A 25,457-nucleotide genomic window follows, 5' to 3' on the forward strand; every position below is an offset into this window, starting at 1 on the left:
TGAACCATTGCATTTCTGGTCAAAATGCTGTATCAAGACTGCCCCAATGTGCCTAATTGGTTAATTAATACATTTTAATGTTCATAACTGTGCATTCTCCTCAAACAATAGCATGGTTTTCTTTCACTGTAATAGCTACTGTAAATTGTACAGTGCAGTTAGATTAATAAGAATTGAATCTTTCTGCCCATATCAGATAAGGCTATGTCCTGGGAAATGTTCTTGTTAGTTACAACCTCATGCTAATAACGTTAGCCTATGTTAGCTCAACCGTCCCACGGGGGGGACACCGATCCTGTAGAGGATGCTCCTTAGCTCTTGGAGTCCCATGCAGGAATAGCTAGACTAGAATAGCTTGCTGGACATTATATTTTTCGCATTTCTTATACCAATATACTATTCAAAGAGGGACACAAGCTCTTTTTTGCTAAATGTTAAATACAGAAGCCAATTGAACTCATGGGTAGTTTGAAAGAAGAGCGAATGCACGATGGCTATAACAGATATTTATTCATACCCATAACCATTCAATCTTCCTGAAGAGAAGTAAAAGCCTTCTGCATCTAATTTTATTCCTATATTATTCAAGGATGTCATTAGAATGATGAAGATAAGGACAACAAAACGTATTTAATTGAACTGGTAAAAGCAAGGAAGGAGTGAAGCAACAATAGAGAGAGAAAGAGGAGGTAGGCTAAAAACATTAGAGGAAATATTGTGAAAGGTATAGATGCGTCAGCCTGCTAATTATACAAACAGGCACTATTGTTTTCAAATATTTTATAAAACTCTCTAGCCTGTACATGTAACTTTGTAGACCGTATGTGCGGCACCAGAATCGCAGGTTCACTTCTGCTTTATCATGGTTTGAACGATGTGCGTAATTCCAGTCCATATAATACAGTATAATACAATACAGTAATACATTTCACACTCAAAAAGATTAGCCTAAAGGAGCTAGTTTAATTTATTTACCCAAGAGAGCACATCGCGAGCTATATCTATATGGGCTTTTATGTTTTTATGCCTTATAATGCTTTTGAATGTCACTTCTGGTTTTGGCAGGAAATACCGGTTCACCCGGGAGAAAAGGGATTTATTCTCGGGATGGAACATTTGTAAAATACTGTGTTTTTCAAGTGTTGTTTCTCCAATTAATGCTTTGGCCAGAAATATGAGTAAAGGACGAGTCAACAACATTATTTGGGTATTAGTTAACAGAATAGGAACGTCTAATGTAAGTGATAAATTAATCAAGTTGAAAAGAGCTTTTAATATCCTTATCAATTCGTTGTAATAATCCTTGTCCACTTTCATTTTGAATGACGTACTGTACACAAGCCTTCCCGTCTGATGTTGAACATATCCTCCTGCAGCAAGAAAGAAAGAGTATACTGTTTCCACTAGGAATATTTATCAACCTTTGAGAACTGCTTTTCTTACCTGATATCTCTCAACAATAGACTCCTACATTTCCCACCATAACATGTTTTTAACACTAATTCAGCTGAAAAATATACATTTATTGTAGCATATGGAAATGGTGAAAAAGAAAGTAATTATGGGTAAGTGCTGCGTAACTTTCACCTCGGCAGTCAGGGAAGAGGATTAGCTTCCCTGTTCCCTTGAAGCTGACATTACTCACGTGTCACCTGAAATGAGCTTATGGGCAGCTAGGGGAGAACGTAGCCGAGCGCTCCATATAGCCAGGGTATTCATTACCCTAGCCCTAACCTTTACACAAATGGACCCGGCAATTCTCCTTTGTCTTCATTTTCTCCCTCTGAGTGGCGTCCGACCGGACTCTCCTCAGAATGGGTAGCTCTGCTGGTATGTCATCTTCTCCAGAGGTCTCTCAAGGTTTTGGCAACTTTCTACATTGATGGCAATCATGGCACAGCTGAGTTATCAGCCGAGCTGAAGAAAGAGAATCTCTTAAATCCCAAATGAACCCCTTGCCCCTAGACACAGAAAGGATCTAGGAGGATTGAATAGGTCTAAGGAATATGGTGAAAATTTCACCTTGTGTCACGCTCTGACCTTAGATATCTCTGTTTTCTTTATATTTTGGTTAGGTCAGGGTGTGACGAGGGTGGGTATTGTGTAGGCGTTTTGTATGTCTAGGGGCTTTGTAGGTCTAGGTATTTGTATGTCTATGGTTGCCTGATATGGTTCCCAATCAGAGGCATTTGTTTATCGTTGTCTCTGATTTGGGATCATATTTAGGTAGCCATTGTCCCTTTTGTGTTTGTGGGTTCTTTTCTACAGCAAGTTGTCTTTGTGCACTCATTTGTATAGCTTCACGTGTCGTTTTGTTATTTTGGTTAGTTTGTTCAGTGTTCATTCTTATAAGGCTGTGCCTTGGTCTGATTCATACGACGAAGATGACACCTTGACTGTCAAAGGGCAAGATGAAGTTACTACCAATTTGCTTACACCCATTCAATCCTTTCAGATCTACACATGTGCATAGGGGAGAGGGGACAGTTCAGATTAGGATAGGGAACTTCATGTTTACCAGCTTGATCTTAAGTGTTTCCCATAGCATTAACTGTAGCTATACTTGCTATTTTCTTGACTAATTCAGGACTTATGCCATTGAGAAAGCAGTAAAATAAAATCATTAAGATAAATGATAAATTCAAACCTAACAAGGAAATTTCCAATACTATTTCAGTAAAAGCACTATTCTCAAACTCTACCATTGTAACTACCCATCCCGGATCCGGGAGCGTAAACATCAACTGACACTAATTAGCATAACGCAATGGACATAAATATTACTAGAAAATATTCATATTCATGAAATCACAAGTGAAATATATTGAAACACAGCTCAGCATTTTATTAATCACCCTGTCATCTCAGATTTTGAAAATATGCTTTACAGCCAAAGCAAGACAAGCATTTGTGTAAGTTTATCGATAGCCTAGCATAGCATTATGCCTAGCTAGCAGCAGGCAACCTTGTCACGAAAATCAGAAAAGCAATCAAATTAAATAGTTTACCTCTGATGAGCTTCAGATGTTTTCACTCACAAGACTCCCAGTTAGATAGCAAATGTTCCTTTTTTCCCCAAATATTATTTTTGTAGCTTAAATAACTCCGTTAGTTCTTCACGTTTGGCTGAGAATTCGACCGGAAATTGCGGTCACGACCACGTCGAAAAATATTCCATATTAGCTCCATAATATCGACAGAAACATGGCAAACGTTGTTTATAATCAATCCTCAAGGTGTTTTTCAAATATCTATTCAATAATATATCAACCAGGACAGATGGCTTCTTAGTAGGAAAGAGAGAAACAATGACCACATTTGTCCTTTACGCACAAAACACTCTGAGAGACTTCAGCTGACCACTGACGCAATGTTGACATTCAGGCTCATTTTTTCAAAATAAAAGCCTGAAACTATGTATTGTGACACTAGACACATTAGGAAAGCCATAGAACAAGGAATCTGGTTGATATCTCATTCACTGCTCAATAGGGATGCATAGGCACACAGAGGTTTCTAAATAAGAGTCACTTCCTGATTGGATTTTTATCAGGCTTTCGCCTGCATTATCAGTTCTGTTATACTCCCAGACAATATTTTTTACAGTTTTGGAAACTTTAGAGTGTTTTCTATCCTAAGCTGTCAATTATATGCATATTCTAGCATCTTGTCCTGACAAAATAGCCCATTTACTTAGGGAACGTTATTTTTCCAAAAATGAAAATAGCACCCCCTAGATTCAATATAACTAGTTCAAATCTTGCCAACAGGTAAAACTATAGGTTTACAACATCAATTCAACATTACATTACAGTAAAATAGCAACTGATTATTAACAGTTGCCATTTAGTAGACGCCAAACCAGTGACCATCTTGCAAAATGTCAAGCAGAAATTATTATTAGAAAATGCTAAGGAGGGCTAGTTTGAGTTTTCTTTGGCTGTTTTCGTTCGAAGACCTTCTCATGTCAGATAATGACATTTGACACGTGGACGCCAAGGTTAAATGGCATATATGCAACAATCTGGTCCAAATGCCACTGAACGTTAAGAGTAGTAGAACATATATGCCATGTTTAAACAATTGAATTTCAGTGACCCTTTACAAATATTATTTACTCTAAAATAAAGACACTGCATTGTTTCCAATACATCTCTCTGCATGTTACAGATGTACCTCTTCAAACCTAAATTAAGTATTCCATTCTCACTGACACAGAATGGTTGAACTGATTTTTCGAAAAGGTCAGGAGAAACATGGAGATGACATCATTTGACACTTTGACCCCATGCTAAACGGAATGTCATTCCCGAAGTGTTGACTTAGAAATGCCACTGAACACATTGCTCAGAATATGTTTGAGGCGTGTGTATGTGTGCGTTTCCAGCATGTTTTGACTTCAAATTATGCACACTACATTATGAGCAGACCATGTTCAATTTATGAAGTTATACAATACAACACTGCAATTATCGTGTTATTACACTGTTGCAATTTCATGGTTGCCAGCATACTGTATGTACCGTACAAAGCACACTGAGTGGAGCAGTCCCAGACAGACGGAAAGTCTGCATCCTATCCCCTTTATAGTGCACAACTTTAATCTGGGCCCATAGGGATCTAATCAAAAGAAGTGCCCTATATAAGGAATAGGGTGCAATTTTGGACGCAGGCCCAAAGTGTTTTAACCAAACCTGTACCAGGGAACGTACAGTACCTGCGTAGGAAGCTTTTATGTAAGGACGCCCCAGTGTTCTACACCAGAGGAATAGGCGGCCGTTAGCTTTTTTTAAACAGCACAAATAGGGCTGTAACAGCAAGGTCGTTTGCATCTAGATTAGCACATCTCTTCGTTAACTCTTTGAGTGCCGAGCGAAATCATGGCACGAGGCTCAAGCCAAGCTGACAGTGAAGAGTTAACGCACAGCTGGTTCTTACCGCACTGGGGTGAGGGCTGGGGGAAGAGGGGAGGATGGGGAGAAGGGAGACAGTCACATGAATCGCAGTGTGAGTGTGTGTGTGTAAACAAGTGCATCTGCGTATGTGCAGGTGTGTGTGCCTGCATCATGGACCTCCATGGTCATGAAAAAAGTGGTTGTAAATTCCCAAGCCTGCAGTACAACAGTGCCATCTAGCTTAATGTTTCTAATTAATTCTCTCATAGAGAAAAAAGCAAAGTCCTGTAGGTGGGATGTCTTGGGATTGTGCAGGTCCACAATTAGCTTCCACTGCATTCATTTCTCAGTGCATTAATTGTTTTATAATCTGATGAGTGTAAATTACCCACACAAACCCTCTCCTCTTGTTGCCAAACCAGGCCCTGCTGGATAACCCTGTGTTTGTAGCCTTGCTCAACCAACGGCTCAAAGGCACAAGATGGACGGCAGAACTGCTCGCCAACTTCCTGTACAATGGGCCCCCCGAGGGTCGCCCCACGGGCATGCCGCCGAATGACTGGCGCAACGCGTTCAACACCACAAGCCAAATCCTGGATCTCCTGAAGAAGTTCATTGGGGTATGTTCATTATTTTGCTTCACATTGTCAAAAAGGAGATTTGATACCTTTCCCCCCACTACAAAATACACTGACATTTTGTAATGTGTTTGTCTATGCGCCCTAGCTCCATGATATGGGCTACAACTTTCAACACTGTGTACTTTCACAGTATGTAATTTGATTGTGTGAATACGAAGCAAGGTTGCCAATTGTTTCAGTGTTTACAAAAGTCCATATCAATTGACCTTGACAGCGTTCAGAAAAACGCCTTACAACAGCCAACTGCTGTGGTAATAAAAAAAGAAAGATCGTTATAAGCATCCAAGGACACACATTTCTGCTACCGTAACAGCAGAAAACAAACGGTGCACATCTCCACACATGAGGACGTGCAGGCAGTTGGGCGGACATTGACATATTGATCTGTAAGTTGGTTTGCAGCGATACACTACATTCTCCGATGCTATGTGGCCCCACGAGTAGACTACAGACATATCTCAAATGCCCTTATCCTCTTCCTTATTGCTAATACCTGGGAGATGACATCTTAGCCTCCTGGGGTTCAGCCACATGTGACAAATGAATTCCAAAGTAATGCAATCCATTTTTAGTCCTGATGGCATTCCATATTTTTATTTTATTTGATTTATTTCACCTTTATTTAACCAGGTAGGCTAGTTGAGAACAAGTTCTCATTTGCAACTGCGACCTGGCCAAGATAAAGCATAGCCGTGTGAACAGACAACACAGAGTTACACATGGAGTAAACAATTAACAAGTCAATAACACAGTAGAAAAAAAGGGGAGTCTATATACAATGTGTGCAAAAGGCATGAGGAGGTAGGTGAATAATTACAATATTGCAGATTAACACTGGAGTGATAAATGATCAGATGATCATGTACAGGTAGAGATATTGGTGTGCAAAAGAGCAGAAAAGTAAATAAATAAAAACTGTGGAGATGAGGTAGGTGAAAATGGGTGGGCTATTTACCAATAGATTATGTACAGCTGCAGCGATCGGTTAGCTGCTCAGATAGCTGATGTTTGAAGTCGGTGCGGGAGATAAAAGTCTCCAACTTCAGCGATTTTTGCAATTCGTTCCAGTCACAGGCAGCAGAGTACTGGAACGAAAGGCGGCCGAATGAGGTGTTGGCTTTAGGGATGATCAGTGAGATACACCTGCTGGAGCGCGTGCTACGGATGGGTGTTGCCATCGTGACCAGTGAACTGAGATAAGGCGGAGCTTTACCTAGCATGGCCTTATAGATGACGTGGAGCCAGTGGGTCTGGCGACGAATATGTAGCGAGGGCCAGCCGACTAGAGCATACAAGTCGCAGTGGTGGGTAGTATAAGGTGCTTTAGTGACAAAACGGATGGCACTGTGATAAACTGCATCCAGTTTGCTGAGTAGAGTGTTGGAAGCGATTTTGTAGATGACATCGCCGAAGTCGAGGATCGGTAGGATAGTCAGTTTTACTAGGGTAAGCTTGGCAGCGTGAGTGAAGGAGGCTTTGTTGCAGAATAGAAAGCCGACTCTTGATTTGATTTTCGATTGGAGATGTTTGATATGGGTCTGGAAGGAGAGTTTGCAGTCTAGCCAGACACCTAGGTACTTATAGGTGTCCACATATTCAAGGTCGGAATATGCGGGTGCAGGCAGCGATCGGTTGAAAAGCATGCATTTGGTTTTACTAGCGTTTAAGAGCAGTTGGAGGCCACGGAAGGAGTGTTGTATGGCATTGAAGCTCGTTTGGAGGTTAGATAGCACAGTGTCCAATGACGGGCCGAAAGTATATAGTATGGTGTCGTCTGCGTAGAGGTGGATCAGGGAATCGCCCGCAGCAAGACCAACATCATTGATATATACAGAGAAAAGAGTCGGCCCGAGAATTGAACCCTGTGGCTGCCAGAGGACCGGACAGCATGCCCTCCGATTTGACACACTGAACTCTGTTTGCAAAGTAATTGGTGAACCAGGCAAGGCAGTTATCCGAAAAACCGAGGCTACTGAGTCTGCCGATAAGAATCTGGTGAAGAATCCATATCTCAAAATGGATGCCGGGATGAAGATGTTTACTCGCATCATTTACCTGTTCCCTGTCACATAGACTCAATGCATGCTGAGCGTAGATGGGGGGAGAACATTTTAAATGTGCTCCCTTTCTCTCTCTCTCTCTCTCTCTCTCTCTCTCTCTCTCTATCTCTCTCTCGCTCTCTCTCTCTCTCTCTCTCTCTTCAAGGAGCTTTATTGGCATGGGAAACATATGTTGACATTGCCAAAAGCAAGTGAAATAGATAATAAACAAAAGTGGAATAAACAATCAGAAACTAAAAGTAAACATTACACTCAAAACATTTCCAAAAGAAGACATTTAAAATGTCATATTATGTCTATGTACAGCGTTGTAAAGATGTGCAAATAGTTAAAGTACAAAAGGGATTTGCAATGGTGTTTGTTCTTCATTGGTTGCTCTTTTCGTGCGGCAACAGGTCACAAATCTTGCTGCTGTGATTGCACACTGTATTTCACCCAATAGATATGGGAGTTGGATTTGTTTTCAAATTATTTGTGAGTCTGTGTAATCTGAAGGAAATATGTGTCTCTAATATGGTCATACATTTGGCAGGAGGTTAGGAAGTATAGCTCAGTTTCCATTTTGTGGGCAGTGTGACACAACAGGGGAATAAAAATTCTCTCTCGTTCTCTCTCTCGTTCTCTCGTTCTCTCTCTCTCTCTCGTTCTTCCTCTCTCTCATTCTTCCTTCCTCTCTCTCTCTCTCTCTCCCTTTCTTCCATTCGCTCTCTCTCTTTCTTCTATTCTCTCTCCCGTTCTTCCTCTTTCTCTCTCTCTCATATTCTTCCTCTCTCCCTTTCATCTCACTCTCCCATTTGCACAACTAAAGAATGTTTGAATTTCTCTCCTGCTTTAGCATTTTTTATCAGTGTATTAATTCATGAGTTCATGTAGTCAATACATGTCAAGTTGAGAAAACATGGCAAGATTGAACATTAAATTAACATTTTTTATCTTTCAGGTCCTTTGAACCGAATAAGTCATATTACTAGTAATACAACATTGATGCTTTTTTACATTTGTTGAATTCATTTTACACTTTTTGAAAACGAAACACCAAATTGGATCCACGCATTACAGCCACAAGATGGATTATTCCACTATTAATTGTGTTAATAAACTTGAAACAACAATGTAGCTAATCATTGATGATATCGTCATGATGGTCGTTAAAGATGTTGACTGGGTGCCTACAAGCTACTTCCTAAAGTGAGCCATAGATGAATTTAACTGATTTATACTCTGCGTTATCACCATGGAAGCAGGCAGCTAGTCCTACCCATCAAAATATGCTGGCATCTGGGGGAAAACACACATACAGTATAAAGTATAAACACATGATTATCATATGATGGTGGGCCATATGAGAGGCATGCTCATCTCATCCCGCAGCTGTCAGTTAGCAGCCCTCGCGTGGCCTCTACATCCTCTACAATCACTGTATTTGCTGCTACTCCCTACCCAACGTCCTTCCATATCTGGAAGTGGTTCTACACCCCAAATGGCACCCTATTCCCTTCATAGTGCACTACTTTTGACCAGAGCCCATAAGGTGCCTTCAGGGACGCATCCTGGGTCTAATGTAGGACAGCGAGAGCTTGAGGGTGGTAGCACTGTCAGTAGGTTAGTTCCTTAGCTGGGATCGAAGTCCAAACATGGCAACGACTCAGGCTTGGCACCATCATGTCAAGTGGTTGGGTAAAAGGATGACGGTGTTTAACATACTTCCTGTTTCTCGTAATAGGATGGAGTAGTGTGAAGTTGCCTCTAGACGGTGATCTTGGATCAGTTTAGCATTTTCCCCGCTAACGGTTAAAGTTAGGATTGGGGCAGTTTTAAGCTGATCTGAGGCCTGTACCATTTAGCTAATAGAATTTTGATGGGTCGACTTAGGACAGTGGGCTTGTGCTGAATGACTGCTTAGCCTTTCCTCACTGGACCACTACAGATTAAAAAGTGTTTAATGCAGTTGGTGTTTGACTAAGTGTTATTGTGATATGTTGTCATGGAGATTATGAACTAAGTGAAATATGGGAAGAGTTTTAAAAATATGTATTTGTTTAAGAGATGCTGCCACATGGTTGGTCATAGTATGTAAACCAGTGGTGGTCATGATGAGGAGGACAATTTTTTTTGTTCATGAACATGGACTTATTTCTATTACAGCTGTCATGACGTTGGCCTGGGGTGTAGGTTTATGACAGTCATACATACCTCCTCCCCCCTTTTTCCTCTCTCTACCCTACTGAGGTTACATTTGCAAAACCCTTGGTTAACATAGAGATTCTGGGAACATCAGAAGGTGGGGGGAAATTAACTATATTCTGGCAATCCGATCAATTGAACATATGCGGTGGTACTTAATGAATATAATGTCAGTTCGGTTGTCATCTGAGACATTCTCATCAATGATAAGATGACATAAACTCTACAGTGGAAAGTCTACACATCAGAGTTATCGGATTCACATGGAATTGTTGTTCAATTTAAATGTTTGAATATGAAATACTCGAATTGACGCTATACCTTTTCATGAGGTTGCTACAACCTAGCCTATGAATGACAGTTTACAACGTAGGTGCACACAGGTAGAGAGAAATTTGATGACAGACAGAGACACATGAACAGACAGTCCATGTCTCACTGTCTGGGGATGAGAACCAATAGTCTTCCAGGTTTTGTATTGAAGTCAGTGTACCAAGAGGAGGACGGAAGCTAGTTGTCCTCCAGCTACACCATGGTGCTACCCTACAGAGTGCTGTTGAGGCTACTGCAGAACTTCATTGCAAAACAGTGTGTTTTTTTTGCCCTCTCTTCTCCCCAATTCTGTGGTATATAATTGGTAGTTACAGTCTTGTCCCATTGCCGCAACTCCCATACGGACTCGGGAGAGGTGAAGGTCAAGAGCCGTGCGTTCTCTGAACACAACCCAGCCAAGCCGCACTGCTTCTTGACATAATGCCCACTTAACCTGAAAGCTAGCCGCACCAATGTGTCGGAGGAAACACTGCACCTGGCGACTGTGTCAGCGTGCATTGCTCCCGGCCCGCCACAGGAGTTGCTAGTGCGAGATGGGACAAGAACATCCCTCCCGGCCAAACCCTCCCCTAACCCAGATGATGCTGGGCCAATTGTACGCCACCCCATGAGTCTCCCACTCGCGGCCCGGCTGCGACAGAGCCTGGACTTGGACCAGGATCTCTAGTGGCACAGCCAGCACCGCGATGCAGAGGCTTAGACCACTGTGCCACTCGGGAGGCAGAACAGTGTGTTTTAATCAATTATTTGGTGACATGGAAATATATGTAGTATAGTTTTATCTAAAAAGGAAAACTGTTTTCAACGTTTTAAAATTTTTATTTTTATGAAATTCACTGAGGAGGATGGTCCTCCCCTTGGTCTTCTGAGGAGCCTCCAAGTATGTAAACTGGCTCATGGTTAATACATTTCAGGTATGTCACAATATATAGCCCTTTATAATGCATTGTGAGTACACAAATAAACTTTCCCTACATTCAGGACAAACTGCCCAAGAATCATATAATGTACTCTATAACTAACAGCCAAAAATGTGACATGCTGAATTTGGCCGTTCTGTTAATAACTGAATAAAAACATGTACATCGTATGCTGTCTGTGAATATAATATAGCATCGTATAGGACCTTCTTAACTGAGAGAAAGTGTCACAAGGGTGGAGAAGATGTGTGTGTGTGTGTGTGGACAGCTGTCAAGACAGACTCACTCCCCTGATGGCTATAGCTCATTAAAGAAGGACATGGTGAGTTCCAGCTAACTACCAAGCCTGTACCTCATGAGTATGTCTCAGCCGTAGCCCAAAACATATCCCTTGGTACCTCCACATCATTTGTAACTTCGCTGTTGTCCAGTGTATTGTTTTCAGTGTCAGTACCCAAACATGTTATTTCTCAGGCAGGTCTTATAGTTTCTGCACATCGCTTATTTTTTGGAGAGTGGTATTGTAGAAAGGCTACACTATAAATGTTGCAAAAAAATTGTGACGAGCATTTATGCCAATATGATACGATCATGTTTAAATCTAAACCTTACTGTCTGTGTAGGATACAAAATATTGTGTATGGTAGTGCGGAAGAGCCAACCTTTATATGCAGAGACTCGAACTTGAGATCTACACACTCAAATCAGGTTTACAATAAGTTAGCAGTCTACCCTGAGAGCATTGATCAGAATGACAAATCATGTCATTTTAAACATTATTTACAACAATCTACCCAAGGTAGAGGTACTCTGATGTTGGATGTAGTTGAGTATTGTTGCTCTGAAAGCAGATACATATTGGTGAGTTGAAGTGAGGTGAGTATCGATTGCAGTGTTGGGAAGCTACTCTGAAATTATAGTTGACCAAACAACCAATTACGTCACAGAAGTTAAGCTACTCTTAATAAAATAATAGTTTACTTAACTAAAGCTACTTTGAAAAAGTAGTTCACTACATCCAAGATACTGAAAATGATCATATCTGAATCTGAAATGTCAGACTGCAAATTGCAAGAACACATCACACTAGAGTCAGATGTTAACAGGGGGCAGATGTTAACAGGGGGAAGATGTTAACAGGGGGCAGATGTTAACAGGAGTCAGATGTTAACAGGGGTCAGATGTCAGATGTTAACAGGAACCAGATGTTAACAAAGTCAGATGTTAACAGGAATCAGTTGTTAACAAAGTCAGATGTTAACAGGAGTCAGATGTCAGATGTTAACAGGAGTCAGATGTTAACAAAGTCAGATGTTAACAGGAGTCAGATGTCAGATGTTAACAGGAATCAGATGTTAACAAAGTCAGATGCTAACAGGAGTCAGATGTCAGATGTTAACAGGAGTCAGATGTTAACAAAGTCAGATGTTAACAGGAGTCAGATGTCAGATGTTAACAGGAATCAGATGTTAACAAAGTCAGATGTTAACAGGAGTCAGATGTCAGATGTTAACAGGAGTCTGATGTCAGATGTTAACAGGAATCAGATGTCAGATGTTAACAGGAATCAGATGTTAACAAAGTCAGATGTTAACAAAGTCAGATGTTAACAGGAGTCAGATGTCAGATGTTAACAGGAGTCAGATGTTAACAAAGTCAGATGTTAACAGGAGTCAGATGTCAGATGTTAACAGGAGTCTGATGTCAGATGTTAACAGGAATCAGATGTCAGATGTTAACAGGAATCAGATGTTAACAAAGTCAGATGTTAACAAAGTCAGATGTTAACAGGAGTCAGATTTCAGATGTTAACAGGAGTCAGGTGTTAACAGAATGTGTAATGTAGCCTATTAAATACAAAAAAACATGTTTCAAGTGAGAATTTGGTCTGATACCGAAAAAGAAAGGGAATTCTTACCTACTTCACCCGCATTTTATTTTATATTAGCCCAAAAATGTGTGTGTAGTTCCAGTAGTTAGCTACACCGCTATATGGCGTTAGTAGCTACACCGCTATATGGCAACAAAAAAAAAGAAATTAACTACTGAAAACACTACCAAGATATTCATTCATTTAGATATTCATTTCTCTACTCCCCAACAGCGGTCGATTTGAGATTGCTTTCTAAAGGTAATGGGACTCCATTGAGTGCAAAGAAGTTTCATCATGTCTTTGACATTACAACTGGCATCAATGGCCTTGAAGTCTCCAGCTTTCAGTGTTGTTGGCAAGATGGTAGATGCCGAGAGTGGGTATAGTAGTTTTGGACATGTTCTTTCTGTGTAATATCTACGAAACATGCAGGGCTGGAATGGCCAAGGTGGATAAAGATGCCTGTTTGTTCAGTTCGCTGTATCTTACATTTGCTTTCCGTTACTCTTTTTTTTGTATCGGCATTAACACAGTATACATGATCACCACCCCCAAAAAAATAAAAACTAAGAAGTAGATTGTGCTAATTTACTGGCACATTGAACAATGGTGCATGCTGTAGTTTAAGAACAAGGGTGAGCTCTAAAAACAATGATGTGATATCTGAATTCCTCCATCTTTATGCACCTTCGCCATTGTTTGGGAACTTTTAAGAAATGGTGTTTCCAAAGTGAAATTCCCAGTATCCTGATATCTCATCTCTAATCTTATATTAACATCATATTCTTGTTTTAGTAAGACCCCTAGCAGTTTGTAAAGAATTACACTTATTTTCTCTCTTTCTTGTCTTTTCATGTTACAGTGCTTGAACCTGGATAAGTTTGAGGCTGCCGACAGTGAGAGACATCTCATGACTAGAGCCTTGGAGCTACTAGAGAGCAATAGGTACTGGGCTGGTATCGTTTTCGAAGACCTCAACCCTGCCGCCAGCCACCCCCCTCCTTACGTCAAGTACAAGATCCGCATGGACATTGATAAGGGGGAGCGTACGAATAAGATCAAAGAAAGGTAGGCCCAATGCACAGCCTCTGCGCCCTCACCATGTTTTAGTGCTAATGAGAAAACATTGGACAACATGGCCCGTATTCATAAAGCGTCTTAGAGGAGTGCTGATCCAGGATCAGGTCCCCCGTGTCCATGGAATGTAATTCAATAGGATCTAAAGGCTAAATTGATGCTACACTCTTTGAAAAAAGGTGCTGTCTAGAACCTAAAAGGGTTCTTCAGCTGTCTCCATAGGATAACCCTTTGAATAACCCTTGTTAGTTCCAAGTAGAACCCTTTTGGGTTTCATATAAAACCCTTTCCACAGAGGATTCTACATGGAACCCAAAATGGTTATACCTGGAAACAAAAATGGGTTTTTACCTAGAACCAAAATGGTTCTCCTATGGCAACAGCCGAATAACCCTTTTGAAACCCTTTTTTCTAAGAGTGTAGAGCAGCGCTCCTACTCTGAGACACGTTTTGAATACAGGCCCTGATGTTGCTGAGACACATTATCAATACAGGCCCTGATGGTCCTGAGACATTATGAATACAGGCCCTGATGTTGCTAAAACACATTATGAATACAGGCTGTGATGTTGCTGAGACACATTATGGATACAGGCCCTCATGTTGCTTAGCCAATTCTTTCAACTGACATGTCAACTTTTACCAGACAATTGTAGTAGTATCTGAAGCAAAACAGACATTTTATTGCATAGTTTCTGTCCTATGTCTCAGGCGATATATAATAAGCATGCAGTGCCCAAAAAATTATGATTCCATGTTACTCATGGGACAAAGGTCATAACCCATGACATAAATATTAGTGTAACGTTTGTCTGTTTCATCCATGATGTTTCCAAACCCAGCTTTCTCTTAGGCTGCATTTACACGGAAGCCCAATTCTGATCATTTTTCCACTAATTGGTCTTTTGACCAATTACATCAGATAGTTTCACATCAGCTCTTGTTCAGAGCTGATTTGATTGGTCAAAAATGTCAAAATTGGGTTCCCTGTGTAAACAGCCTTAGACAATGATCGTTGTGTTATGTGTGTCCTTTCAATTTAAAGGGGATGGACTCCTGGGGCCCGTAGCAACTCCTTTAACGACCTGCGCTATATATGGGGAGGCTTCGCCTATCTGCAGGACATGATGGACCATGGCATAATACGGGCACACACAAACAAATCCCAGCCGCTCGGCGTGTTTGCCCAGCAAATGCCATATCCCTGCTATGTGGACGATGTGTGAGTACAAAAGCTGTTATCGGTCTGTCCCGTGATCAGAGAGGCAAGAAGGCATTACCGCAATAAAAATCTACTCACTTGGGGACTTGCCACTCACCGCTACCACAGGCTAGAGTAATGGGCTTATCTGTCACTTAGCCCGCACAAATTTCCCTGTGGAAACTCTTCCGAAGCTCTCTCTCATGTTGTCTTCCGTCCCTGGATACTGCTGTCTGTTGCATCCACAACTCTGGGAGGTAGAGAGAGAGAGGAGAGAAGTGTTAATATTCAAATTCAAACTTGAAAGTTTGATGCCCTTCATGAGTTTTTTAATTATGAATTGTGTCAAAGCTGGGGAAAAACACATTTGTTGCAAGATGGAGATACAACAAGACAGAGCTAAATAAAACTTAGCTATTGATTTAGTCCGACCACATGCAGACCATGTCCTGAGCATTGGAGACCTGAATGCTTGATGTATCTTTAAATTATTCAGGCTACATTCTTATGTTCCCTCCCTTTCATTCAATATCACATTTCCTCCTTAAGAAACTACCCAATTCCCTCATGAAACCACACACAAAGTCCATCATATGTAGAGATTGATAGGGACCATTGTATTCTGTGTGAATCAGGTATTCATCAGCGTTACTGTTCTAAAGCACAATGGATAGGTGTATTTCGCCAAGGGAGATAGACTGCACTATAGCGCTCAATCTTAGGCAGTTAAGATTTCCTCGGAGGCAGGGAAATTACTCCAATCTACACGGCTTTATCATTTCCAATAATATACTCAGAGCTCAATGATGTCATCGGGGGACAGATCATTTCAAAGGAGATCAAAGTCCACTAGTGCAACAAAGTAGGTCCCAAATGCCACCCTATTCCCTATATAGTGCACTACTTTTGACCGGAGACATATGGGCCATTTGCAACAAAGCCACAATGTTTCAGGAGACAGACACATATTTCCCCCGTTGGAAGTCACTGTCCCTGATTTAATTAAAAAACAATACTCTATACGGCATCAGAGCATATTGCATAACAACCTTCGTTGGAATGTACATTAGCCTTACTATGATACAGACATACAGCATTAGGACCAGGGCTAGAGGGAGTAGTGACAAGAGTCAAGAGATCAAAAATCGAATCAAATTGTATTTGTCACACACGACGAATACAGCAGCTATAGACCTTACCGTGAAATTCTTACTTACAAGTCCTTAACCAACAGTGCAGTTCAAGAAATATAGTTAATAAAATATGTATAAAATAAACGAAAGTAAAAAAATATCTAATCAATCAAAAAGTAACACAAGAAATGTACATAACAATAACGAGGCTATATACAGGGGGTACCGGTACTGACTCAGTGTGCTGGGGTACAAGTTAAACTAGGTGATTTGTAAAGTGACTTTGCACAGATAATAAACAGCGAGTAGCAGGAGTGTAAAACAAGCAGGGTGGGCATTTGATTAGTTGTTCAGCAGTCTTATGGCTTGGGAGTAGAAGCTGTTAAGGAGCCTTTTGGTCCTAGATTTGGCAAAAGGGTACTGCTTGCAGTGCGGTAGCAGAGAGAACCATCTATGACTTGGATGATGAGTCTTTGACAATTTTTTGGGGCTTCCTCTGACACCGCCTGGTATAGAGGTCCTGGATGTCAGGAAGCTTGGCCCCAGTGATGTACTGGTCGTACGACCTACTATGTGTAGCACCTTACAGTCAGATGCCGAGCAGTTGCCATACCAGGCGGTGATGCAACCGGTCAGGATGCTCTCTACGGTGCAGCTTTTAGAGGATCTGGGGACCCATGCCAAATCTTTTCAGTCTCCTGAGGGGGAATAGGCTTTGTCGTGCCCTCTTCACAACTGTCTTGGTGTGTTTGGGCCATGATAGTTTGTTGGTGATGTGGGGATGATCCCCAAACCTGAGAGCGTTGCAGATGTGCTGTTGCCTACCCTTACCACCTGGGGGGCGGCCCGTTAGGTGGTAAGGATCCAGTTGCAGAGGGAGGTGTTTAGTCCCAGGGTCCTTAGCTTAATGATGAGCTTTGTGGACACTATGGTGTTGAACGCTGAGCTTTAGTCATTGAACAGAATTCTCACATAGGTGTTCCTTTTGTCCACGTGGGAAAGAGCAGGGTGGAGTGCGATTGAGATTGCATCATCTGTGTATCTGTTGGGGTGGCATGCGAATTGGAGAGGGTCTAGGGTTTCTGGCATGATGGTGTTGATGTGAGCCATGACCAGCCTTTCAAAGTACTTCATGGCTACCAACGTGAGTGCTACGGGCGGTAATCATTTAGGCAGGTTACCTTCGCTTTCTTGGGCACAGGAACTATGTTGTTCTGTTTGAAATGTGAGGGTGTAACAGACTCGGCCAGGGAGAGTTTGAAAATGTCGGTGAAGACACTTGTCAGTTGGTCCGCGCATGCTTTGAGGGCACGTGCTGGTAATCCATCTGGCGCCGCGTCTTGTTGACCTGTTTAAAGGTCTTGCTCACATCGGCTACGGAAAGCATTAGTATGGTACAGTTGTATATCAGACCTGGGTACCAAATAGTATTCTCTTTCTGTTAAATACTTTATCTGTGCTTTATCAACCTAGCCCGATGCAAAGCAACCCCTGAATTAGTCGCATAAGTCCCAACCCTTCCCACCTGACACTCCAGTCAGCCTCAATCAAGCTCAAAGTATTCATATCCAATCCTTTTTGAACCCAGGTCTGGTTAGAAGTGTGGTGTTCTTTTTAATTATGGCGAGTTACTCCACATGGTTGCCTTGGAAACATAAAGACCGCATCAGTGCTAGTATTTCTGCACATTGGCATAGTTGGTAATGTCTTTATTGATTTGGCATCAACATCTGGACTAGCAATTGGATCTTCATGAAAAACATGCATTTTCTTAGCCGATAATCAGCTTGTTTCATTGTATAGCTCCTGGCAGGTAGCACAAACCACATAACATTCTGATGTCTCTTCCACAAATGAAATATATAGCCTACTAAGCCTATACCATGAACAAGGTATTATATAGCTAACACGATCAAAGAAAATAGAACATGTATTAGTTATTTGCAGTTGTTGTGCACATTATAAAAAAGGAGAGGAGCTACCTTTATCCTGTGATGATTATGGGAGAGAGGGCAACTCACACATACAGTATCCATTGTGCTTTGCTGTAGGCCTGTATTTTTAAGAATGGTCCCCTCACGGCACAGTGAAAAGCATCCATTTCCTGTTCATTATTTTCCAGCGAATGTTGCAAACGAGCTCAAATGAGACAATCAAAGCACTTATATCCTAATGCCTGTGTTCCCTCTCCGTGAAACATAGGACTAATAATCACTGAAAATGAATGGGGCCCATAAAACACTGCAATACCCCCCGGTCCCTCCGCCATTTACTCTTTCGCTTGCTTAGCCATTTGGGCATTTCCGTAAATTATTAACCCTTGAAAACTGTTATTTCATTCATGAATAATTGAGAGAGGAATTGCAGAAAAAGGGAAGATGCAGGGAAGCATGACAGACAGGACCTTTCAGGGTAATTATTGTGATCTGGAAATGGGGAAAAGTGGGAAGAGCTGCATTGTGCATCCAGATGTTCATGTTTGTAATCTGCTGTAAACACTTTTTAGTTTAGAAAAATACCAAAAAGCCTAATCTGACTTTAAAATGTAATTTAAAAAGCAGAGAATTCTCCAATAATTTTTAGACAACCCATTAACAATTTAATGTTGTGCACTTCACCTAGGCAGAGCGAAGCAAATGCAATATATGTATTAATGTTATCAATTGTATATGTCTGAAGTTCAATGTAACCTCTGACAGTTTCTCATAGCTGTGTGTAAAGTCCTTTATCAAAGCTGTATTTTGTGTAATGCCCTTTAAATTGATAATAACACACTTTCACTTTACCTGCATATTTTAGATACAAAGGGCAGCCCAAAAATGCTTTTATGAACAGTACTTGCAATATTTCTTTGATTTACAATGTATTGTTCCATTTGCCATGTTATAAAAGACCAGCCTTGCACTTTCCTTTTAACATCAAGCTTTGCACTTCAATCATTGCAACTCTTTCTCAAGGATACTCTTATTCAGGAAATAATACATTCCCACTGGGCACACCACGCCAATGGACAATTGGGTAATATTTGGTTGAGACGTTGATCAGTAACATTGCTTCCTATATTCACCCACAAAAAGCTAAATGCCCTATGTGTTATCACAATGCCTTCAGCCATCTAAAAGCAGAATCAACATGAGGACTTAATCCTGTGGTTGAAATTTCACCCTCCAATTAACAGTCTACATTAAAATATGTTTTTTTCCCCCGCAAATGCAGTGTATTTCAAACGTAAATTCCTCTTCACAATATGTTGACAAATTATGTTGAAATGACATTGATTCAATCAGTTTGTGCAGAGTGAGTTTTCTTTTCCTTACGGATTCCTATAATATATTATCTGACAGGGAATGACCTATTGACCCTGTGAGACCACTGTTTCCAGGTTCACGCTCTCCCCTTCCTCATGGTCTCTCTCTCCCACTTCAGTACCTATTTACAGTACAAGGTAAACTGATACAGAACTGTTAGTCCTTCAACAAGAGTGGCCTCTTTTACATTTTAAATTGGAGATAAACAAACTGTATTAGCTCAATGCTTTTGCCGAATTCACACGCCAACCATGAGATGAAGGCTGAGGATAAGAGCTCGTGCTGCTCGGTCTTTAGGGGCGAGATAAGACTTACAAAATGGCAGTTCGAAATCAGAGAATCTGTTTGTAACTCAAGCCTGTTCCATATCAATAGTTGTATAACAATGCCAACCTGATAGTATTGAATCAGAACTTAATTACGATAACATGTACATTCGTTGGTATTGCACAGGACAGGTTCCCATGAGGCTTTTGAAATTAGTGTATAAAAAACAGGCATAGGAAATGAGTATTGTGACTCCATGCAAACATGAAAATGTATGTATTATCTGCAATACAAGTGACAGATCAACATCAAGTTTTCCTTTATGTAACTAGGCAAGTCAGTTATGAACAATGCTATTGCCCTTTTGTGCCTACATGCAAAAAAAATGTAAATACAACATTTAGTTTTAAATAGAAGATACTTTGGATAAATGTCAAAGATTCACCACCATAAATGTTTGCAGCGGCAGTCTAAATTATCTCTGAAACATTCCCACTAATTTTGGGAAGATTTGACCACCCCCAACCTAGTAAATTTGCTAGAAATATGGTGAGGACATATTTAACATAATTACTCAATTCTCTGGGGCTTCTCTGCTCCCCATATCACTTGATTTACTAAAACCCCAAGTCTCTTGACTCTCCTTAAATTAGGTCATGGCTGCGATGTAACTCGAGCCCTGTAACATGCACCTAGTAGGACTTGTATTACTTAAGCACCCTCAAATCGATCAGCAATGTATTATTCAGGAGCATCTGGTGGTAAGGTTGTCAATGTCAAACGTGGTATGCATGACTGATCTACTCTAGAGTGACTAGTCTGTGACGAGTCGACAAGGAGTTAATGGTCGCAGGCTGGACGCCATTAAAGCGGCAATCTGGGATTGGTACATACATTTTTTTAACACTTTGGTGTTGTTTCAATTCCAGATTGCCCCATTAAAGAAATGTTACGATAGAACCAGGACGATGTAATAAAATTATTACTATTCAATCTGATGCAACTGTTAGCTGAGGCAAGATTACATTGTATGAAATCTTTTAGGTTTTTAAAACTTACTTAAGCTCGTAAGCAGACCTGAGAAAGTGACGACATTAATATTTGAATTCAAATTGGTGTCGTCGCATCTTGTGGATTACAAAGCTTCCTGTGAAAGTGATATATTCCACAAGAGAACAGGCAGTGACCTCAAAGAACAGGCTCTCCCGTTCAAGCACTCGCATTACTGCATTTTCTCTCAGTCCCATTGGGCACAACAGCTGTCTCTACATTGGGAGGTAGAGGACATGGTACACCATAACTCATTTGGCCTTTAACAAATTTCAAAATCCATTTAACAAATCACTCACTCAAAAGTTTGCGGATAAATTAGCCCAATGTAAATACCCTGGAAATTTACTTTGATGAACTATTCATGTTCAATGGCTTGAAAGTGGGATATCGTTTGGCCTATTATGGCATAGTCCCTTTGTTCTGTCTGCCTAGCAGTGATAAACTGCTGCTTCATTGGCGTTCCAAGGTATTGTATATATGGTCGGTAAGCATTATTGATATGTGAAATCTACACATTTTCAAATGCTCAGTTCATTTGATATAGCTTCTTCACTGTCTAATAGAGAAACAGAAGCACTATTATATTGGTGTACAATATATTGACATGGCATTTTGGTGACATTACGAAGCTTGTTTAATATCATCTTATTGTATTGTAACATCAAATGATCCATCATCCTGAGCGTGACGGACGGTTCTAACTGGTTGGATAGAGCTGATGCTCAAGGTTTATGAAGGTTAGCCCAATGTAAAATATATAGCTGGACCTATAAACCCATTGGACCCTTGATAAAAAAAAACCCTAGAGTGTGTCTATTCTAATGGGTCATCCATTGGGACAATGACATTTACCACATAGACAACTTATTTTCTCTCGCCTTCTTCTAAGGGGCAATGGTCAGTTCAACGGATGAAAAAGGAGGAGTGTTCAGACAAAAGTGTTATCCAAAACGGTGTTGAATTGATTAAAATGACTAAAAAGGACATTTGAACAATATAATAATGGTTGCCAAGGCTCCCTGTTCAGTACATTATCATGCTTAGCTATGAAAGTAAGACGAGCTAAACAACGTGTGAAATACTAGAACATTAAATCAAGCTGATTTCTAGATACGCATGGATTTGAAGACAAAGGACGGGATTGCGCTAGAAGATTGATTTTGTTTTTGTTAATGGTGCAAAATGCCCCGTTCAACCCATCTCTGAAAGCCTGATTGTGAGAGTTCTGTCTTTACATAAGGAATGGGGCTTATACAACAGATTATCAATAAATAATGCATTAGCTCCCATCTGGCTGCATTGCCTTCCCTTATCAAAGCCTGGGCTTGTCGATATTCCCAGCTTCGCTGTTTCCTGACCTCTTCGATTGCCTCCCTTGCCTTCCCTTTGCACCCACCAGCTTCATCTAGAGTATTGGAAACATGCTTCCCATGTTCCTAGTGCTGCCGTTCATGTACACCGTCTGCATGACCATCAAGGGCCTCATCCTGGAGAAGGCTCAAGGAACTCATAATGGTACCTTTTGGGTTGCCTGGTTCACCAAGAACTGTGTCCTGCTCTTGGTCCCATGCGCAATCATAAGGTCAGTTCTGAAAATGTAGACAACAAAGAAGCAAGGTTTCAAATGTCAAAGCACAATATCACTTGGTTACTAAACTAAACTGGTGTGGGGTAACAGAGACCAGTTGTTAGCTAACATTGATTGTCCTTGAGCTTTTATACAGTATATTGTTTTCTGATAGTCATAGTTAGTGTGTTAGTGTGCACAGTAATAAACTAGAAGATTACTTGGCAAATTAGAGAAACTTTTTTTATTTTTTATTTAGACCCTCTTTTCTCTCCAATTTCGTGGTATCCAATTGTAGTTACTATCATGTCTCATCACTACAACCCCTGTATGGGCTCGGGAGAGACGAAGGTCGAAAACCATGCGTCCTCCGAAACACAACCCAACCAAGCCTCACTGCTTCTTAACACAGCACGCATCCAACCCGGAAGCCATGGACCTCCCGGTCGCGGCCGGCTGCGACAGAGCCTGGGCGCGAACCCAGAGTCTCTGGTGGCACAGCCCTACACCACTGCGCCACCTGGGAGGCCCAAATTAGAGAAACTTTGCCTGAAGATTGATCAACACACATCGGTGTTGGTGTAAACGCATTACAGGAAATGTACACTTCTGGTCAAAAGTTTTAGAACACCTACTCATTCAAGGGTTTTTCTGCATTTTTAAAATATATTTAGATTTGTTCAACACTTTTTTGGTAACTACATGATTCCATATGTGTTATTTCATAGTGTTGATGTCAAAATAAGTGTCAAAACAAAGAAACCTTTGAATGAGTTATTTTGACTGGTAGTGTATAGTAATGCAATTTGTTTAAGGAGAAGTACACACTACAGGAACAGAGCCGTTTAAATATATAATAACGCAATATTGTTTAAAGAGAAATACAGAGAAAACAAATATTATTTTAAAGAGGTGCACACCAGTTTTTTTATACGAGATCTTAAATTAAAGATACTTGATTTGTAAAGTGATTGTGTTTTGTTCTTTGGAAGTCTTGCTCCTGTTAATTGCGGGACAACTAATACCAATAACAAATCGAATCAGGCATGATGTTGATTATCTCAATTTCCACTATCATGCTAATTTATTGAGCATGGCACTACAATTGTAATTTCCCTCCATTAAAATCAAGTTTGGATGTATGTAAAACCTCCCATAGTCTGCTTTGTTTTAATATTATATGCCCATGGGGAGAAATTATGGTGCTTGTAAATGTATTTATAACAAGTTTTTGTTTTGTTAAAATTTGATTAGAATTATTTGTTCTCTTTTTAGGCCTGATCAATAATGAATTTAATATTACTTATTGACAATGTTTGGCATGTCCATGCCCAGCCATAATGCAATTTACAGTAAGCCAAGCCTCTATCTCAGTGTGAATGCTATTGAAACCATGAAATTACTTATAGCAATGTGGACTGCAAATGGGTTCAAATTAACGTATTTAGCAAAGATAGGTCTACATTTTGTTATTTTGTTTCTGTAAGCCATTTAACAAACTAACATTGGAATTGGAGTTGATTCCAAGCAATTCAATAAAATACAGTAAATACACAACTTGAAGAAACCACATATTTCGCCACGGAGCATGTTCTGATTCACCAAGTAAGAGGCCACGCCTCGACCCACCCACAGCTTTTTCCGTCATCAAAACCCAGGCTTTCGTGCTAACGACAGCAAGTGGGACAATAATTGTGATTGTCAAAATAGCTAAATATTTCTGACACCCCTGAACCTATAGCGCTGCTGACCTGCATTTAGGCTTAGATTTACCATTGCGTTCGGCTGTTGCTCGGTAGCTTAAATGTACTTTATGTCACTCTTCTGTGTCATCGAACTTGCCACGTGCAATTTAATGGCGTATCTGTTCAATTGATCCCCTGTCTGTGGACTAATGTGCATCTAAGCTAAATTGAAGAATATTTATTCCAATGAGACGGGCATTTTATTTGCTCATCATCACCACGCATTTCTTTGCATCGTTATCTGCCTCTTAAAGGTATGGTGTCCTTTTCAGGCTCCTAATTCATATTCACGGTTACATGACAAAGAAAATGATTATTCTTAATTTAGATCAGCTAATCAATTTTTTGCAGTTTAATTGGAAAATTCTCATAGTAAATAAAACAGCTCTGGGCTAAATGTAATTTCGCCGTCACCCTAATGTGTTATCCAGCCAACAGCAATTTGTAACATTAATAACAATAAATTGAGTTAGTTGGGTGCCTTGGAGGAACAACTGGGCATGATGTGTATTCAAATCATAGAGCCCTATTCTAAATGTCATGGCCATTTGCAGCATGTTAGTATAACAGGGAATTAGAAGGCAATTATTTGACTGCTGTGTCTGGATTAGGTGTGACTGCCATAAGATTTGTCAGCCACACCTGAGTCCCCCTGTTCTTTTCCACTTGCCATTTCACTCCAGGCGGATGTCAAAACACTAATGTCCCTCCTATCTAGACTGATTAATTGGAGTTTATTAATATTGTTGGCCCAAACACTGTGGACCTTTTCTGCTTCCCACTCAAGGCAACAGTAGAGTATAGGGGGCATGTTGATCACCACTAAAGTCATACAGTAAATCATGATTGGTGTATCTCTAATGGAAATACTGTATGACTTTAGTGGTGATCAACATGCCCCCTATACTCTAAATTGAATTTGTCCTCATAATGTCCCCTCCCCATTTCACTGAGTCATTTTAGCATCTGTGAACAGAATTCACATTTTCTTTGAGTGTACCTGTCTGTGGTTACCAAAGATCCCATAGCACTTATCGTAAGAGTAGGGTGACCTGGCTAAATTCCAAATCTGGCTCATACCATCTTTTGAACATCTTGGCCATGTTCTGTTCTAATCTCCACCCGGCACAGGCAGAAGAGGACTGGACACCCCTCATAGCCTGGTTCCTCTAGGTTTCTTCCCAGGTCCCGGGCTTTCTA

At 40.6% G+C, this 25,457-nt stretch overlaps 1 protein-coding gene across 2 annotated transcripts in view; it reads left to right on the forward strand.

Moving 5' to 3' along the window:
* Positions 1-25,457, forward strand: part of LOC118391988 (phospholipid-transporting ATPase ABCA1-like) — a 291,273-nt gene that overhangs the window by 64,333 nt on the left and 201,483 nt on the right. For both annotated transcript variants that reach the window (XM_052459513.1, XM_052459512.1), the window contains exons 12-14: positions 5,318-5,515; positions 13,769-13,974; positions 15,029-15,205. In XM_052459513.1, the coding sequence (XP_052315473.1) occupies positions 5,318-5,515; positions 13,769-13,974; positions 15,029-15,205 (581 nt within the window). The remainder of the gene's footprint in view (positions 1-5,317; positions 5,516-13,768; positions 13,975-15,028; positions 15,206-25,457) is intronic.

The sequence above is a fragment of the Oncorhynchus keta genome, chromosome 13 (genome assembly GCF_023373465.1).
Source record: "Oncorhynchus keta strain PuntledgeMale-10-30-2019 chromosome 13, Oket_V2, whole genome shotgun sequence".
In the NCBI taxonomy this organism is placed as follows: Eukaryota; Metazoa; Chordata; class Actinopteri; order Salmoniformes; family Salmonidae; genus Oncorhynchus; species Oncorhynchus keta.